At 37.3% G+C, this 19,441-nt stretch overlaps 1 protein-coding gene across 6 annotated transcripts in view; it reads right to left on the bottom strand.

Moving 5' to 3' along the window:
- Positions 1 to 1,609: 1,609 nt before the first annotated feature.
- MDM4 (MDM4 regulator of p53) overlaps positions 1,610 to 19,441 on the bottom strand; it is a 35,964-nt gene continuing 18,132 nt past the window's right edge. Inside the window, exons 3-11 of one of the 6 annotated variants that reach the window (XM_007470661.1) lie at positions 18,931 to 19,005; positions 16,611 to 16,744; positions 15,525 to 15,580; positions 11,846 to 11,913; positions 11,060 to 11,159; positions 7,619 to 7,779; positions 6,162 to 6,311; positions 4,160 to 4,240; positions 1,610 to 2,182 (exon numbers count right to left, since the gene is read on the bottom strand). In XM_007470661.1, the coding sequence (XP_007470723.1) occupies positions 1,610 to 2,182; positions 4,160 to 4,240; positions 6,162 to 6,311; positions 7,619 to 7,779; positions 11,060 to 11,159; positions 11,846 to 11,913; positions 15,525 to 15,580; positions 16,611 to 16,744; positions 18,931 to 19,005 (1,398 nt within the window). Of the gene's footprint in view, positions 2,183 to 4,159; positions 4,241 to 6,161; positions 6,312 to 7,618; positions 7,780 to 11,059; positions 11,160 to 11,845; positions 11,914 to 15,524; positions 15,581 to 16,610; positions 16,745 to 18,930; positions 19,006 to 19,441 lie in introns of those variants that run through there. The other 5 variants (XM_007470662.1, XM_007470663.1, XM_007470665.1 and 2 more) reach the window with 5 other exon arrangements.

Below are 19,441 nucleotides of genomic sequence, written 5' to 3'. Positions count from 1 at the left end.
TGATCAGATAAGGCCTCTTCAGAGCTATCATCTCTCTTTAATTACTTTCCTTTTCACAACTGCTATACTATTTTCAGAAGAAAGGCTGCCTCTCACCCATCTAAAATCTTACTATGGGGCATTGCCTCAGAATGTAAAAAACCTCAGAGGCATCAAACAAAGACAAAAAACCCCTAGCAGACTCCCAAGAGACAGGAGGAGAGAGTAAAGCAAAGAGAGCTTTGGTTAAAAACTGTGTGCCTTATCTTTTTTAGAACTGTCGTTGAGAAGAGGTTGTGCCATAGATGTATATAATACATTTAACTGAATTAAATAAAGTCAAACACTTTGACTGAAAATGAAATCTGATTTGGTTGATTAGTTTTATAATGAGAATAGGCTTTGCCAGTTTATATGACCTGACTTTTTCTATAAATTCAATCAGCTAAATCTACAGATCCAAGGTTTGGGCAAAAATATCTTTAAAGGACATCTATAATATACTGGATGATACATCCTCTGTAAGTACTTAAATTTATTTTAAAAATTTAGAAGTCGAAAAGAGGGAAGAGATATGGGAACATATATATATGTATAACTGACTCACTCTGTTATAAAGCAGAAACTAACACACCATTGTAAAGCAATTATACCCCAATAAAGATGTTAAAAAAAAAAAAAAAATTTAGAAGTCGAATTAAACATGTGCAAAAGGAAAACTAATCGAAGGTGAGAGCCATGAAATGGTGGAGGAACTGCCTGGAAAGTGGCACAAGAGAACATTCTGAGGTGACAGAAACATCCTATTAGAAGGGAACACTTTGTTAATTATACCTCAATTTTTAAAGTACGCAAAAAGTCATATATACTTTTTCAAAATTCTTTTTGAGGTACATTAGCAAAAATGTTTGCTACCACTGTTCTAGGCACTTTACAAAAATATTGGTTCCTCTGAACAATGCAACATAAAGTGATCTACTTTATACATAAATTACTTGTTTTTTCATTGTTAGCTTTAATATTTTTCTAATAGCCATCTTGGATTTTGAGGCCTAAGAACATTCCCTAACAGAAAAGAAGAGTAAGGAATAAAATTAACTAAAGAAATGATTAATCTTCAAGTAATTTGACAAATGAAAGAATGAATGTATTTCTATTTGTACTGGTAGTTGCTCCCTCCCAGATCCTCATCTTCTTTTTTTTTTTTAAATAACTTTCTTTTTTTAAAAATATTTACTTATTTATTTGGCTGCACCAGGTGGGAATCTTCACTGTGGCATGCAGGATCTAGTTCTCCCACCAGGGATCAAACCAGGCCCCCTGCATTGGGAGCGCAGAGTCTTAACCACTGGACCACCAGAGAAGTGCCAGATCCTCATCTTTGAAGACAGAATGAAGTGATTAACTTCTCTTTTAATGTTAATGGTGTCTCCAAATTCATAATCTAGTTCGAAAGAACTTATTATCAAATTCCATATAAGTTTAGAAGCAAAAATATGTCCTAGAGCACAAATGTTTCCATGAATAAATCAAAGTATGAAATGGGTCACACTGAGTAGAGATGCTCAATACTGACATTTTGACATATGACCAGGCCCTGTTAATATTTGTCTGCAACTCATTGATTCACCTATGCTATAAAAACCTTAATAACCAACTGAATCTCCTTCTTGCAAATAGGACATGAAGCCCCAGCCTTCTTTAATCTTCTGGCACAATGAAAACAAGTGACAAGATGGCCTGTCCTCCCATGAATTATGTTCCCGTCTCGTGGTCTTTTCTCACATAGACTACATGGCTTCAAGAGATTCTGGCAATCCTCCATGTTTTCTGTACCTGTTCTCTGTTCATAAAGGTTATCTGATTGTTCTCCCATGCTTGATATGGTCTCTTGGCTTTCAGAACTGTGAGCCAAATCCAAGAATTCCACTGAGTTGCAGGGACCAAAAAGTTTGGAGTTTTCTTCCTTTACATATATATCTTTAGGTCTAACAACTGGAGCTGATATGGTTCTTCTGCAGTCAGGAACATCAATTCCTTCATTTTCTTGCTTTTCAGGTATGGCAGTGATATCAGACGTGGAGAGAGAATGGGTTAACTTAGAACAATCTGAATACCAATCCTTCCTCAAGGCCCAGCAACGAAAACAGTACCTCTTGCTTGGAGAGTTAAATTTCTTGCACTCAGTACACTGCCACTCATCCTACAAAGACAAGTGCAGCCAATTAATACTCACTCAGTGGAGAACATGATGCTGAGAAAAAGGGAAAGTAGGCCAAATTCTCATCATCTCACACTAAGCTAGTAAGAATCCAGACATTCCACACCAGTGGTCTAGCTTAGAACTTGAACAAAGTCTATGGCTACGTGTAAATAAGTCTTGAGAAGTTTTACAATGATAGTGACATAATTGCCATTTCAAGCCAAAATTTAATGTAGCTAATCATTTTTAAAAAAGTTAAATCATTTTAGCTTTCTATTTAGTCTGGGTAGAATTTACATTGTTTGTTTTTCCCCACTGCCTTCTTTTTAGGTCATTTTTCTTTGTATAACTTACTCTTGTATTGAGCAAGAGGCTAAAGAATGAAGAAAAGATAATACTCTGTCATTCTTTCCTACTAATTAAGAAATGTTATAAAATTTGTCAAAAAGGAAGCCAAAATGAAATTTGAAAACTACTACATTTACTCATGCTCTCTCACTGCTCTCAGGATCCTAGGTAGCTAATTGTATGTCTAAATCACACTCTCTGAAAAATGAATGTTCTTGTCCTTGAATGCCAAGTAATTTTTTTCCTACTTCTCCATGTTCAAATTAGGAGATACCAGAGCTCAATGAATTTCAAATGCCTTTCTTAATTCAAAGGTAGCTACCTGGAACAAGTCAAGAGTATTTAATGTGGATAATTGCCTGGCTTTGACAGGATCAATGACTTGACACATGCTGACTTGACTACTTTCAGAACGAAGGCCAAGCACTTCAAGTTTAGAAGTCATAACTCAACTGCCTATACTGAGAGGCAGGGACACAACCATTTGTTAAACTGGGATGTTCTCCAGAGAGCCTCAGAACATTCTTGCCAGTTTAAGATCCTCAGATCTCATCTGAAATGCTATACAAATACCCAAAGGAACTTCAAAGATCTGGAATTCATAATTGATGGTTTGTCACAGTCTAATTGGCATCACTTTTCTTTTTTAGTAGTACATAAAATAATAGGGCTTATTAAATTCCATGGCACCTCTGAATTGATGAAATATAGTCTATTTGCTTAATAGGTTTTCTGGGCCCAAGTAGCCTCAAAAGTCTGATTAAGATGGAAACACTTACCTCTGCTACTTGTATTGTGGTCAAAAACACTTAATGGACCAATATATCTCACCCTATTACTTAGCTATGCACAAACAATTTGCAATGAATTACCATAATGGTTAGCAGTGGTGGGGTGTGAGCTAGGGGGAAGGATCAACACTAGAGACAACCTAAAATTTTTATATCCTTAAACAGCAAAATGTAAAATCCCCTCCTTATCCTTCCCCCACCACCCTTCTTCCCACAGTGAGTTAGCTGAGGAAGTACTAAAAGGGAAATGGGGAACTAGCATGAAAAGAGAGAAGCAAGGTATACGTTTGAATCTAAACGTGAGTTGCCAATTGGTGACAAATCCGCACCTGTTATCTAACAGCTTAATACTCAATATTCAATTATCAGCCCCCCATTAATATAAACCTGTGTGGAAATTAAGCCATTTTCCATTTGTTTCTATTTAAGAAAGCACTGAAAGTATTATACTTGACCAAGAATTTTAGATGGCTTATAGGCCTATCTTTGGGATTACAGAGAGGTGTTTAGTGGGAAAAGCAGTACAGGACTATTTTGAATAACTGTGTATCCACTGCATAATGTCCAAAGAGTTTTGAAAGCAGGGAGAAAGGCACACAGAGAGGCATTTAAGTCATCCTTTTTCACGGAAGGGAGAGGATTAGATCAACTCATCCCCTTCTCTTCTCAAATTCCAATAAAAATCTAACAAGATGTAAAGAAACCAATACCTCTTAACACCTAGGAAAAGGAGATAGAAATGGGGGATATGGCATTCTTCAACACAAGTTAACTGCTGGAACATTAACATCTGAAGACGTGGGTGGTGTAAAACAGCTCTTTTACTAGAAACTCATACCTCAGAGGTAACTTCTATATCAGTATCATCACTTATGGACTTAGAGTCCTCAAGGTCATCATTTTTTCCCACTTCAATCACCTGAGAAAGCAAAGACATCTCATTAGCAAGGTTTACCTATTTTAGATGAGGTCATTACCTGAGAGCAAAAAAGACAGAAGAGCTTCAGTTTAAAACTCACATTCTTCTCCCAACACTAGCACTTAAAAAGGAGACAGCTTATACATGAGACATGATTCTGTACATACCTAGTTGACATTTCAGTAGAATAAGGCACCCAGAGGGGTTATCAAATATCTTTGGCATTCAGAAGAGATAGGGTTCCCAAATTTATGCATTTAAATAAACAATATCAGAGTATAAATTATTAAATGGGGAAATTTTTTATCTTGAGAATCTATGTAGGCATTCACAAGAATAAAACAGGATTACATGAGAAAATGGAAGTAAAAAGCACCATATAAAATGAGAAAATTAGATGTGAAGAATGAAAACAAAGTACATTTTACTTTTCATATTCAAAAGTAAAACTAGGGCTTCCCTGGTGGCGCAGTGGTTGAGAGTCCACCTGCCGATGCAGGGGACGCGGGTTTGTGCCCCGGTCTGGGAAGATCCCACATGCCGCGGAGCGGCTGGGCCCGTGAGCCATGGCCGCTGAGCCTGCGCGTCCGGAGTCTGTGCTCCGCAACAGGAGAGGCCACAGCAGTGAGAGGCCCGCATACAGCAAAAAAAAAAGTAAAACTAGTTATGTGATACTCTTGACTGTCCTATAAAAACATGCCCATGGACCAGGAAAAAAAGTCAAGAAATGTGGGAAGCGTCTTTTAAATTTTGAAATTTAAAATTCTAAAAATGAAAATCCCAGTTTTGTGATCCAATGAATGGAATGAAACCAATTATGATACAATTATGAACCACTGTATAGCAACTTTCTCACAAAAGTTCAAGTATTTTAAGTCCCATCCCTCTCTATAGAAGTTTCCAATGTCACCTCTGTCTCCATTCTAATCACTTGTACTCCCTCCTAATGCTACCAAAAAATAACTAGCGCAACAAAGACCAAGCATCTATCTGCCTCCCACAAACATATCAGAATACCCTTCAGGGACCCAAATTACTATGAAAAGCCTTTAAATTAAAAGAATGACCCAATTTCGGTCTGGTTTTTGCAGTATTTATTCAATGGATACTTACTGTGAATCTCATCCGAGTCAGCACTAGACCTGCTGCCCAATGCTTTTTGAGACTTGAGCATGTGCCTATATGACTCTTCATCTTGGTGTGCTTACACCATGCGTACTATGAATTCTAACTCTCTTCCTTCCTCCTATTTAAGCTCTAAAATATGTAGGAAGAGCTCATCTGTCTAGTTCCATTTAGGTATAAAGCAGGTATGGAAACTACTGAGACGTCTAAGAAATAAAGATTTTTTTTGCCCTACAGGATTTTGTGGCCATTTAGAACTTTGCCTTGTTAGCAAAGCAAGGTCTCCAGAAGAAAAACCTCCACAATGAGAGATTAGACAAGTAGGAAAAGGGTGCCTTATTGCTTCTAACAAACTAGGAGCTTTACCCATGAAGGCCTATCCTATTTTTAAGATAGCCTTGGTTAACTTAATGTAAATCTTGAAACTGGATATAGGAAAAGTATTAAAAAAAAAGGGGGGGGGGATTAGGGCTTCCCTGGTGGCGCAGTGGTTGAGAGTCTGCCTGCCAATGCAGGGGACACGGGTTCGTGCCCCGGTCCAGGAAGATCCCACATGCCGCGGAGCGGCTGGGCCCGTGAGCCATGGCCGCTGGGCCTGAGCGTCCGGAGCCTGTGCTCCGCAACGGGAGAGGCCACAACAGTGAGAGGCCCGCATACCGCCAAAAAAAAAAAAGTGGGGGGGGGATTACATGAGTCATTTGTTCTACAAAGCAGCACAGGATCAGGTCACCAGATCTGAAAAGATTATACTATATGCATGTAAATCCAATCAATGTGAAATTTTTCCACAACATACCTTTTTGTCTCTCACCTTCCCTACTTCTTCACTTGTTTGTTCAGGATCAGTAGCTTCAACTTTTATTCCAACACCAAACTGCTCTGATACTGACTCATTCAAAAACCACAGGTCATCTGTGGTGTCTGAAACAATGGCAGTACCTATATCCTAATATAAAGAAAACAAACATGAGTTTTTGTAGTCAGAGGTTTATTAGAGATGTTGAACCCAAGTAAATGAAGCCAAAACTCAATGTCCTCACACATCTCTAAAGAACGCCTAGACTTTCTTCTACAGGTATGTAGACGATGTATTCATTCAACAAATAGCTACTTGGCGGCTACTACGTATAAACTAATGGGTGGATATAAGAGCACCTGGCAAGGAATTTTCTATTTTAACAGTAAATCAGGCATTAACACCAGAGAAACAGCACTAAAGTGCTTAAAAGCTAAAAATTCGTAGTTGCTCAACTAAATAGAATCTATCCCCTACAATCCATTCTGAGGACCTAGAAAACTTCTATTAATTGTGACATATTCTTTCCTGTAATAGTCAATGATGTTTACCAAAGAAATATGAGAAATACTGATGATAATTCAAACCTTCTGTCTTCTTTCTGAACTCTTTTTTTTTTATTTTGAGGTCAAGTTGGTATATAACACTTCTTTCTTAATTCTTAAAGAACTTTAAATATAACTTTCTACATTCATCAACGGACATTTTATGACGTGTTTTTTCTACAATATTCATAAGAGACAACTTATTATTTTGCCATTATTATACGTCCATTCACTTACTGAACAAATACTCACTAATTGCCTATTACGTGTCAGATACTGCCTACTGCTTCTATCTAGGCAACAGAATAGAGTGGTCAATAATACAAAAGCTCTGGACCTGTATTTCAATGGGGTCAAACAGACAACAAACACATAAACAAAATAAAATAATAGTTTTACAAAGTGAGAAGTACAATGGAGAATATAAAAGAGCAGAATGGTGATAGTCTGAATTAGGCTATGACAGTGAAAGTAATAAAAAGTGGATAGCTAGATTTCAGGTATGTTTTAGAAAAAGAGTTGATAGCCTGAATGTGGTATATGAGAGAGAAAGAAATCAATGATATCCCTTGATACTTGGCTGGAATAACTGAGTGGAAGGCAGACTTATGAAAAAGGAAACGCTGAATAGGAGTGTTGGTTTAAAAAAAAAAAATCAAGAGTTCTGTTTTGAACATGTTAAATGTCAGATCATCTAAGTGTTGAGTAGGCAGCTGGATATGGAAGCTGGGCACTGAGGAGAGAGGTCAGCACTGAAGATACAGATTTGGGCAACACGTGCATAGAGATGGTACTTAAAAGTCATAGCACTGAATGGGAATTCTTAGAGGTTGTAATGTATGGTTCAAGAGTAACCAAGAATGTTACTCTTTCAAAAGAAAAAAAAAGTTCCTCTTCAGATGTGAAATTCACCTGATTTGTCTGTAAATCAGTTGAGCCATTACTTCTAGGTGTATAGTTATTTCTCAAGTTTCCTAAAAACCACCAAGGCAAGCCAGCTACATCCCACTCCTCAAACCCGAGGTCCAGTCTTGACGTCTCATCTTGGGTTAAATTTGCTACCAAGTCTTCATCTACAAAAGTCAAATGAAAAGGATGGTAACTATGTACACAACACTTAAGAATCAAGACTCTCTTTATAATACTTACAATCTCTTGTGTAAGACAGGTAAAAAGAAATTCCTCTTCCCCAGTAAGAAAGAATCAGAAGTCAAATACCTGTCTCAGTGGCAGAGCCCAAATCTCCTTCCCCCCGTTTTAGGCTTCATTAGCAAGTAATGACACTAGAGATCATTCATCAAGGAATATAAACTCTGAAAGCATCCAAACAATGACATTGTTCTATCAATAAAAGGATATCTAAATGGTCATTTATTGGCAATTTAAACATCCCTACCACTGTAATAACTAAAGAATGACTTGCTCCAGTACATGATACCTGACAATGGCTTGATTCAGGGGACTGCAAATGATGATGGCACAGTGGCCCAACCCTTGAGATAGAAACAAGGTGGTACAGACCATAATGGGCAATCACAAGGTTGCCAAGGCAGTCTCACTGGTACCGCATATTTTCGGACATTTCTCAACAATTCATATGTTTTAATAGGTAACAACCACTATGAAACACTGAACTCTAGGCTGTCCAAATAAATATATACGTATGTCCTTTCTGGATCAACAGGCTCTTTTGGAGTTAAGATATCTAAAATCTAGAAATATTGCAAGTCCCAAACATATTAAGGGCCCACATGTTCTCAATAAAAGATCTCGCGTTATATCTAGATGATATTCAAGGGAGTTACAAACATAAGTTTGTTGCTACCACATGCAATTCTTTTCCTTCTTTCCCATGTCCAATCTTTTTCGTTGTGCTTCACTCTTTTCCTACTTTCTTACTCTCCTCTACCTCTTCCCAATGCCCTAGGCATGCCAATGGCAACCAAAGGTGTTTAAATGTGCTAAGACATATACGGTTGAAAAAATGTCTGCAATAAATGGATCCCTGCCAAAACAAAAGGCTACCCTCTCTACTTACAAATTATGTTGTTCTTGCCTATTAAAAGGCATACTTGTGCTCACGGAAACTTCAACTATCTTTTACTTACTCATTGCTGAAATTATGAGAAACCTAATTCCTGAGAGGGTGCCACATCAAAGTTATCTTCAACTATTCAAGCTCTATAACTTCTTGGGAAGGGAATGAAAAGAGGCCATTCTTTCCACATACAAAAATTCTGTCCTTTCTACATGTACAACTCCCTGAAAATACTAAGCTATTTCTTCTCAAAATTTACATCACAAACTTCATAGTCTTTTGAATTGGCTGTTCTTATATTCTAAACAGCCTTTTGAGTAGAAAATAAGCCAGGACCTGTATTTAAAGAAACAAAATTACACATTTAATACCATGCAGACTGGAATAAGCTCCAACAAAACTAGATAGTCCAAAATTCAGTTTATATTCAAATGCAATTTGAAGAAGACAATCCAGCATGATAAACAGATTAAATTTTAATTTAATCATTTAAAATAATTTCAGCAGCATAATTTTCTGGGATGTTACTAGAGGTCTGACCTGCCAATTTTGCAAGTGTGAGTCAGGTACCTATACTAGAAACCATCGTGCCATAAAATATCTTTGAGGAATTTATGATTTTACATTATCTTTGCAGGAAAAGTTTTAGGAAATGCTTTATAAAGTAGGGTTTGGGGAAAACTTCCAAAATGTTGATCAACTCACTTAACCTGACCATACTATATCTAATATGAATGGCAAAGATCTAATGACTACCATCCAAGGGCAAAGGAGGTACTAGGCTTCTTATGTCTCATTCTTGGCTGTGAGATATTAAGTATATTTTACCATCTTTGCAAACTTCAAAAAATCTATGAAAATTAGCCTTTGCCTCAAGCAGACAAATAAAAATAAAAATTCTAAGCAGATCAAATGTATAACAGGGATGCCAAAATTTAAAAGGCCAAGGCAGGGCTTCCCTGGTGGCGCAGTGGTTGAGAATCTGCCTGCTAATGCAGGGAACACGGGTTCGAGCCCTGGTCTGGGAAGATCCCACATGCCACGGAGCAACTGGGCCTGTGAGCCACAACTACTGAGCCTGCGCGTCTGGAGCCTGTGCTCCGCAACGAGAGAGGCCGCGAGAGTGAGAGGCCTGCGCACCGCGATGAAGAGTGGCCCCCGCTTGCCACAACTAGAGAAAGCCCTCGCACAGAAACGAAGACCCAACACAGCCATAAATAAATAAATAAAGCAAACTGTCAACAAGTAAAAATAAACACAATTATAAGAAGTAAGCAACGTGATTTAAAAAAAAAAAAAAAAAAAAAAGGCCAAGGCAGCTGAGGTACCAGGTGGCAAACTGATAAATGTGTGGCTATCTTCTGTTAGCATGCTAGCTAAAGGAAGGGTCTTGCTCCATCCAGTCATCACATGTTGCTAAAAAAGAACTACCACCTTCTTCAAAGTTAACAGTGGTGACTAGGGTAAAAAAAAAAAAAAAAAGGTTTTCGGAAAAGAATGAAAAATAAGTATGACATATGCCGCCACTACTCGACATACAAAGAGACAGCATTATTATTTTTTGAGTTCTCTATAATGGTCTTAATTACTGCTAGTGCTTAATATGGATAGATGCCATTTCTAAGTCACCACTGGGACTTCCCTGGTGGTCCAGTGGTTAAGAATCTGCCTTGCAGGGGTTCCCTGGTGACACAGTGGTTGAGAGTCTGCCTGCCGATGCAGGGGACACGGGTTCGTGCCCCGGTCCGGGAAGATCCCACGTGCCGCGGAGCAGCTGGGCCCGTGAGCCATGGCCGCTGAGCCTGCGTGTCCGGAGCCTGTGCTCCGCAACGGGAGAGGCCACAACAGTGAGAGGCCCGCATATTGCAAAAAAAAAAAGAAAAAAAAAAGAATCTGCCCTGCAATGCAGGGAATGGCGGTTCGACCCCTGGTGGGGGAACTAAGATCCCAAATGCCGCGGGGCAACTAAGCCCGTGCGCCGCAACTACTGAGCCCACGTGCCACAACTACAGAGCCCACGTGCTCTGGAGCCTGTGCGCCACAACTACTGATCCTCCGCACTCTGGAGCTCGTGCACCACAACTAGAGCCTGCGTGCCACAACTAAGTCTGTGCACCACAACTAGAGAGAAGCCTGTGCACTGCAACAAAGAGCCCACGCGCCACAATGAAAGATCCCGCGTGTTGCAACTAAGACCCAATAAATAAATAAATAAACATTAATAAAAAATAAAAGTCACCACCAAAAAATAAGAAAGAGAGAGAGAAACAGAGAGAAAAAAAGAAAGGTCTACATAGCCTTAATCCAAAACTTACCTTCTCTAGAATTTCTGCATTTACGCTGTGAGGTAGGCAGTGAGGGAATATTGCCTTCTTCAGTTATTTTCCTGGAATTGGAATTTTCCTCTACACTTTGCTGAAAAGAAGGGAAAGGTGTCTCTCAGTGCAGTAGAAATGACTGTGACCAGGGGATGTAGCAGTTCCATTCTGGCTCACCAGTTAGTGTGCGACACAATGGGTTACGCACAAGAAAGGAAAACTCTGGAGTTCACAACAGTCATCAAATAAAGGCAACCTCTCCTCAACCCACTGTGGGGAAAAACGTCTGCACAAAAGGCCAAAATCTACTGTTAAAAACAGGCTATCAATATAAAGCCTCTAGCCTACACAAAATTAGGCATAATTCAGAAAAAAAAACCGTATACCAAGATGATCATAAAGTTTTCCCAGGTTTGGGGAAGCTTAAGAAATGGCCTGACCTGAACTTAATTGCAACAAGCTTGTTAAAATTTAATAAAGCAATTTCCTCAGACACCTACATACCTACACCATCACACACACAGGCACATACAAACCCTAAGAAAATGCAACTGGAAGAACTGAAGATCAGAAGTGCTACATCCCAAGGAAAGATTCAGAGATTGGAACTCTGTTATGGGCAGAACAGAGAAGGTTCACTCTGTCCCTAGTCTGTGAACTCCCAAGAACCTTTCTTGTTAAATTCTTACCGCATTCAGAGAAAGGTCTTGGGAGTCCAAGATCATAGGTACAGAGAAGGGGCCACTCTGTACAACAAAAGAAGTCACCGTGTGGTGATTTTACCTTCAGTTGGTCTTGACTTGGAATATCCATACTGTGATCCTGTGCGAGAGCGAGAGTCTGAGCAGCATCTGGATAGCAAGTAAAACAAAAGGAAAACCTTCCCTGGTAATAACCATTCTTTCCACACCAAAAGGACCTCAGCAAACAACCCTGGAGCCAGGTTTGGTCCCTAAAGATGATTCTGACCGGCCAAGGCTTTCATCCAAAAGGAAAGGAAAAATGAAAACTAATAAAAATGGCATAGATCAAGAGAGGCTATATTCAAAATATATTACCAAAATATAATCTGAAGAAAAATCAAAAATGACTAAAAAATGTTCTTCCATAGCACGCTTTCAAATTCAATACAGAAAGTGATTCCAAGCACGGAATAATGGAGAGTATTTTATCATCTATTCCTACAGGTGTGTTTCCAAATTTGCCTAACTTGTTAACAATAAGAAAAAAAATTTGGCTTTTTAATTTAATTTTTATTTTCAAGTGTTAAAGCTATACAGTATTATGAAATCTAAAAATCTGGGATTTTTCCCACTTGCTTTATGACACAATAGCATCCTCATGCATTCTAAGTGTCAATGATGATTTCACAGTTTAAATTCCCATCCCCTGAATATAGATTAGTTTTTTTAATCAACCAGTCTTATTTTTCCCAGTTTCTATAAACATTTCCTAACAAGGAAGAAGTAGAAAAAGTTTTTCTCAAGGCCAATAAAAAAGAAGCAAAGGAAAGAATAACCTGAGAGAATTTCTTAGATAGAGAAAAATGTATTTCAAGGCCTTGAAAATTTTTCAAGCAGAAAAGAAGATGAAAACTTAGCTACAGGAAAAAAAAGATGCAGAAAATTTAATAACCTGGATCACTCATTATATGAGGCTATTTGTAACTACATGCACCCAAGTTAAGTCTATCATGGATTGGGTTCATAAGCTACTATCAGGTCCAGAAATAAGACACTTATGGAAAATGCCATCCTCATCCAATAAAGACTGCCAGAGTAAGAATACAGATCCTACAACTGGTCTGACAATTGAGCTGTTTGGCACAAAGCAAACACTTTCAAAACTGTAATTATAAAGAGCATTATTTCTAGAAGCATTTTTATAGATAAAATGGAGATACTGAGAGTTTCTTTCAAGAGCCAGCATTTTCTGACCACAGCAATCTTTCAAGATCGATTAATATACAATGCAGTGAAGCATTTCTTTAATAAAGTAATTTGATTACTGTCATTTCTAGTTCTATATACTACCTTAGGTTAAAACTATTTGAAGCAAAAAGAAATTATCGGAGAAAACTATAATGTGCAAGGAAATTTTAAAATAGATACAAAATTTGTCATATATATTTCATTTTATTAAAATACATGTGGAAATTGGGAGAAATGATTTATAAAGAACCACCTTCACTTCTTCAATCGTCAAAATAAAAGGTTTATTTCATTTGCAAAGGTATAAGATAGTTGATATGGAAGGTGCTTTTCTCATTTGTCCTTTCAAATAAAACACATGCAACCCAATTTATGAAGATCAGCAGATGGCCAACCACAAGCACTAATGCAAGTTCAAGTCCAGAACAGACAACCACTCAAAATTACTTTGGGACAATTTCCTGGTTTTGATCACTGCACTACGGTTATGTAAGATGTTACCATTTGCGGAATCTGGGTAAAGAGTATATGCAACTCTTTTTAATACCTTCATAACATTTTTGTAAGTGAAATTATTTCAAAGTGATAAATTAAAGAACAAAGAAAATGTTTCAAAGATTTAATGTTCAGATTTTTTAAATGTGTTAAAAAAATTAATTGAGGCAAATTCTGTTACTAGCAAGGGACATCAATGTGTGGCACAAAGGAAAGAGCAAGGACTGGACAGTCACAAATATCTGCTCTATCCCTTATCAGTGGCATCTCATCTTGGACAAGTTACTCATTCTATTAAAAAAAAAAAAAAAAAAGAGCCCTCAGTTTCTTCATCTCCAGACCTTCCTCACAGGGTTGTTATGAGGATAAATTTGAAATGTTTGCTACAGAAATGTTCACTTTAATATATGGCATGTTAAATTCTGCTGAGGAAGTCCAAGAAAGAAAATGAGAGAGAGAAAAAGTGAAAATTATACCCACTCTAGATATTCAGAGAACACATCAATCAGAAAGCAAATTTTAGTGAAAGAATAGATAAGCAAATATAAAATTATCTGTGTATTTCAAGCCTGTAGTGACTATCCCTGGAAAACCATACTATTTCACAAGTGACTGAATTTCAAAAAAATGCTGTATCATTTGCAAGGCCTTCCCTCTCAAACAGAAATTTACAGCTGGGTGAAGTCGGCAAATGGCTCAGTGAAACCAAGAGGCTTCAAAATTCACTGTAAGTTCAAACTCACATTTCAATATGAGAGCAGTCTCTTTGCTCTCACTTTAAAGAGTAAATCTTTATTAGGAATGGATTTTTTTCAAACTATTTGTTTCAGTAAACTATTGAAAAATAACCTATCTAAAGGGATTACAAACTTGGGCTTTCTTCAAAGGACAACGTTACCTAAAATCTAATTTGAAACTCACAAAATGGCTTCATGTAGGAATGGAGAAAGAAGAAAGTTTCACTATTTGGAAATGAGTGAGAGTGTTACATTTTAGTTGTATCCAGTTTATTCACTTATCTCTAACACACCATACTTCAGACCCCAAAGCAGCCAGTTTCCTGCACATAACTAATAAACTAAACTCAAAGGGCAGTATTTAAAAGATATAAAATCAAGCAAAAGGTTAGACAAATTGGCGTTGAAATAACAGAAAGCTAAAACCTTTCGGTGAAAAGTTCTTGGGGGGATCTTTATAAGATGGATCAGGGTGACACCACATAAGCCCACAGAATCTTAACATCACTGAAAGAGGGACAGGTAGACCTTACAGGGCTCTGATGTGATGCAACAGATGTATAAAGCACCAACTATGAAACTTTCTCAACAAAACATTTAACCTTGAAACTATCCAAGCACTGTTTGTTTACCAAAAATAGAAGAGACAGAGAAACATGTTAAACAACATCACAAGGATACAATCTGCAAACTAGAATGTGGGAAATTCTACAAGACAAATGATCTATTTCTTCAACAAACAAATGACATAACAAAAGGAGGGTTAAGTTTTATAGATTAAAAATACTGAACAGACATATCAGTCAAAGGCAAAGTGTGGACTTTGTTTGGATCCTGATTTGAATAAGCCAAATGTAAAAAGACATTTCTGAAATAATGGGTTAACCATGCATGAACTGGCTATTGGATAGTATTATGGAGTTACTGTTTATTTTGTTTATTATGATTAATTTTGTTGGGTGTAATAATGGCACTGTAGTTGTGTCTGAAGGAAAAAAGTCCTTCTCTGTTAGAGATTTTTTAAAAGCCTGTGTAGATGAAGCAAATATGGCAAAACATTAACAATTACTACATCTAAGAGGTGGGCATTAATTATACTAATCTCTATTTTCACTATATTTGAAATTTTTCACAATGAATAGTCAAATAACACAGTAGTAACATTCTGTGTGACAGGTATCCCTCCCAGTCATGCCAAGACAGCATTCAATTTCAATTTTGATCCTCTTTGTTCTCCCATGATTTGCCCCCCTGAACTCAAAATTGTGATAAAGACTGAAGAAATATAATGAGACATACCTGTAGTAGCAGTAGATAAAGTGACAAGATTCTTTCTTAGCATATCATAGAGAGGGCTGTCAAAGAGATAAAATTAAAAATTAATCCCATGGTTTTCCATTAACATGGCATCTCCCAACATTCTCTATAACATATGAAGAGGCAGAATTTTTTCCCCAGAATAGACTTTATTAAATTATTTAAGCATCAACATGTTAATACCCAAGCCCTTGTGTTACTCTGCAACCATTTAAAAGAACTAATTTACGTTTTATTTCATAAGCTAACAGTAACCCAAGTGGGGAGATTTCCTTCAAGACTACTTCCTTTTAAGAATTAAGTTTTACATTTTATTGGGGAATGGAGGTGGGAGTCTTAGAAGAAACAGTCATCACAAAACTATAGAGAGAATGAGAATAATGACTTCTCAACTACTAATTAGCTTTTGACTGTGTAAGTTAATAACCATACACCCTGTGCAGCTGGAGAATACCATGCAACAGGTCAGAATAGCTCTAATATGATTCTTATGAAGTCCATCGTTAACCTCAAACTGCCCAGCAATTCTACATTTCTCTCATCAGCTCACTCTTCCTCTCTCTGTAACAACTGTTTCACAAAATTCTAATCTTGCCACATCAATCTCCCTCCTACCTAGGTCTTTACACATGATGTTCAATCTGCCAGAAGCTCTCCTTCAACCAGCTCCCTCTAACTGACTAATTATCCTTCAGCTCTCAACTCAAATATTACTTCCTCAAGGAACCTTTCTTCCACCCCTAAGACCCTAAATCCCATCCTCCAACACAGCCTCATGTACCTCTTTTATGTAACACTTATCATAATATAATTTTACCGTGTATTGATGTGATAATTCGATTAAGATGGGGAAGAGTGTCTACTGTCTCACTCTACTCTTTAAGCTCCATAAAATTAGACACTGTGCTGCTCACTACTATGTTCTCAGTGCCTCGCAATCACCTGATATATGTAGGCCCAACAAATATTTTGTGGACTAAAAGATTAAATAACCATTAATAACCTATGGAGATTAAGTGGTTAGGTATAAGCACCCTGAAGAGATAAACAAACCCTCACTCTTTTTACCTTGGATCTTTCACAGAGAAGCTCTGACGACCTAGTAGCTCTCCCAGAAGATCTCCACCACAATATACCATATGCTGCTCCTGCTGATCATAAAGCTGCTTCACCATTATATACTGGCCTAGATAGTGCATGACCTACATGGGAATAACATACTATGAAGAGATCTGTCCAGCTGCTGCCCAAAACACAAATTAAATAAGGAGATAAGGTAAGTTAGTTTGCTAGAGAAAGAGGTAACATATAATGAACATGACTGTCAGTGCTTGTGTAAGGGGTCCTACAAAAGGACAGTTGACCCCAATTACTTGGTTCATCTACTTATTATCATTCTGGACACTATCAGACCCTTACTTTTTAGAATAAAAATGTACCAGTCTGATAATGAGAAAAAGTGGTGAATTTACTTAGTATGCCCTTAATGTTCTCACCAGTCCAAGTAAAGGGTCTGTTCTATTACTAGAAGTAGCAAACTTTAAATGTGCCTGGATCATAAAACTATTTTCCAAGTCCAGGGGCACATAACTACTATAGGCTTTGATGTATGTTCACTTAAGTCTTTTTTGCAAATGAAGTACAATGGTAATAAGCCATTAGCACTATAAGTGCACAAAACAGAATTTAAGTGTTTATCAAATAAAAATTTAGTCTACCTGACCTTTTTCACAGAGTTCACAAAATGGGAGGGAACACACACAAGTTCTTGATTCAAAATTTTTAAGTTATCCAATTTTCCTAATGTGATAGATTTTCCTCCAGGTGATAGATTTTTTTTTAATTGCTTAATAGTTAAGTTCACTTAAAGATAGTAATAATTTTATCACAGATCACAAACGGACCAAAGTAGCTATCTTTATCTTTAGGCCCTGACTTCCCAAGAATTATAAGATATTTGCACAAAAATTTTCTTAATACTGTTTCCATTATATTGAAGCAATGATGCTCTTAGGCTCCCATCCATCCCAGGCAACGTGTCCCAATATTAAAAGAGCTCTCATATCTAATCAAATATCTAGAGAAAAATAAGATGAGAAAGAACATCTACTGTTAAGAAAAAGGAGGAAGGTTTGTTTGTTTGTTTTTGGCCATGCCATGCGGCATGCGGGATCTTAGCTCCTCAACCGAGATTGAACCTGTGCCCCCTGCAATGAGAGCGTGGAGTCTTAACCATTGGACCACCGGGGATGTCCTGGAAGTTTTATATTTATGTCTGTCCAACTTCCAGAAAAAAATAAATCCACTACAAGTATACAAAACAAGATCTTCAAAAACGCTACTCTGAATTTCTATATGCTACTATTCTCATTATACCATACTGCCTCAATGCACACACTGATAACCAATATTTAAAAATAAAAAACTAGGAAATTCCTCTTTATGCACCAGGTAGTGTCAAGATTCATAATAAAGAGCTTACTGTGTAAACTGACTCTGTCCAACATTTCCCCCATAAAACATATGTAATTAACTCTGTCTTAACTCAGGCAAACTCTGCCATGCTACTGAAGGAGATAGCATAATGCATTATAACAACTTTATTGATATAGAAAGCCACACTTAATAACAGTTTGGAAAAAAGTCTTACCAGAATTTTAGATACAAAGTCCAAAATGACAAACTTAATTTAAAATGATAAAAGAAATATGAGTATTCAAGAAAATCTGAAATGCCTCCAGATTTGTTTCCTTGAGAGGTAGAATGACTCAGGAGCATAGCATTGCTAACAGCTTTTATGAAAAGTCAAAAAGAAGCTTGAGAATTCTGTTTCCTCTGTTTAAGAAGGGTTCAATCTTCACCCTACTAAATCCAAGCAGTTCAAAGAGATTAACATTTTAATACTGGGTCTTTTCCACTTAAAGAATTCAATTTGTTTCTGTGTTAAAAGAAAACTTTAGAAACTAAATAAGTTATTTAAATGCATGTTTAAATAACATGAGCACTCACAGTGCTCAAAAGAGTATCTGACAGATTTATAATGAAAAACTACTGCATTTAATTCCTGCCTTACAGCACATCTTGTAAATCATAGACAGTGTCTTTTTTTTTTTTTTTTTTTTTTTGGGCCACACCATGCGGCTTGCTGGATCTTAGTTCCCCAACCAGGAATCGAACCCATGCCCCCTGCAGTGGAAGCAGGGAGTCCTAACTATTGGACCGCCAAGGAAGTCCCTTGATGGTCTTTAAAATACAACAAAAGTTGCCTCTCCAGTACCACAGGAATAGAACTTCCTTTCTTAGGCCTGATTTCAGAACTATACATTCATAGGCTTCTATTATACTTCTCAGCTTTTCTTTAAGCTGAGAATTTTCTTTGATGGCTTACCTCTTTAACAGTGAACATTTCACCTTGTGCACCTGCTGCCTGCAAAATCTTCAGAAGTGGCAGTTTTGGTCGTACCTGATATAAACATAAAATAAATTTGCTATTTACATTTCAATTAGACTGGTTTCTGAGCCCAAGGGAAAAACAAATCTCCTTAAACTTTTTTTTTTTAACAAACCCTGGATCATACTTAGCATCTAATACCTACAGAAGATCAGTCTATTACTTGTTAACTTCCTGAAAAATCACGTTTTCAAAAGACAGCACGTTCACACCCACTAGGATGGCTATAATAACAGGAAAAAAGAAAAGAAAAAAAAATAACCAGTGTTGGTGAGGATGTAAAGAAACTGGAACCCTTGGGCACTGCTAGGGGGAATGTAAAATGGTGCAGCTACTGTGAAAAACGGTTTGGCAGTTACTCAAAGAGTTAAGCATAGAATTACCATATAACCCAGCAGTTCCACTCCTAGGTATATATCCAAAAGAACCAAAACCAGGGACTCAACAA

This window comes from Lipotes vexillifer, unplaced genomic scaffold (genome assembly GCF_000442215.2).
Source record: "Lipotes vexillifer unplaced genomic scaffold, Lipotes_vexillifer_v1.1 scaffold1122, whole genome shotgun sequence".
Classification (NCBI taxonomy): Eukaryota; Metazoa; Chordata; class Mammalia; order Artiodactyla; family Lipotidae; genus Lipotes; species Lipotes vexillifer.
This window is presented reverse-complemented; position numbering and strand designations above follow the sequence as displayed.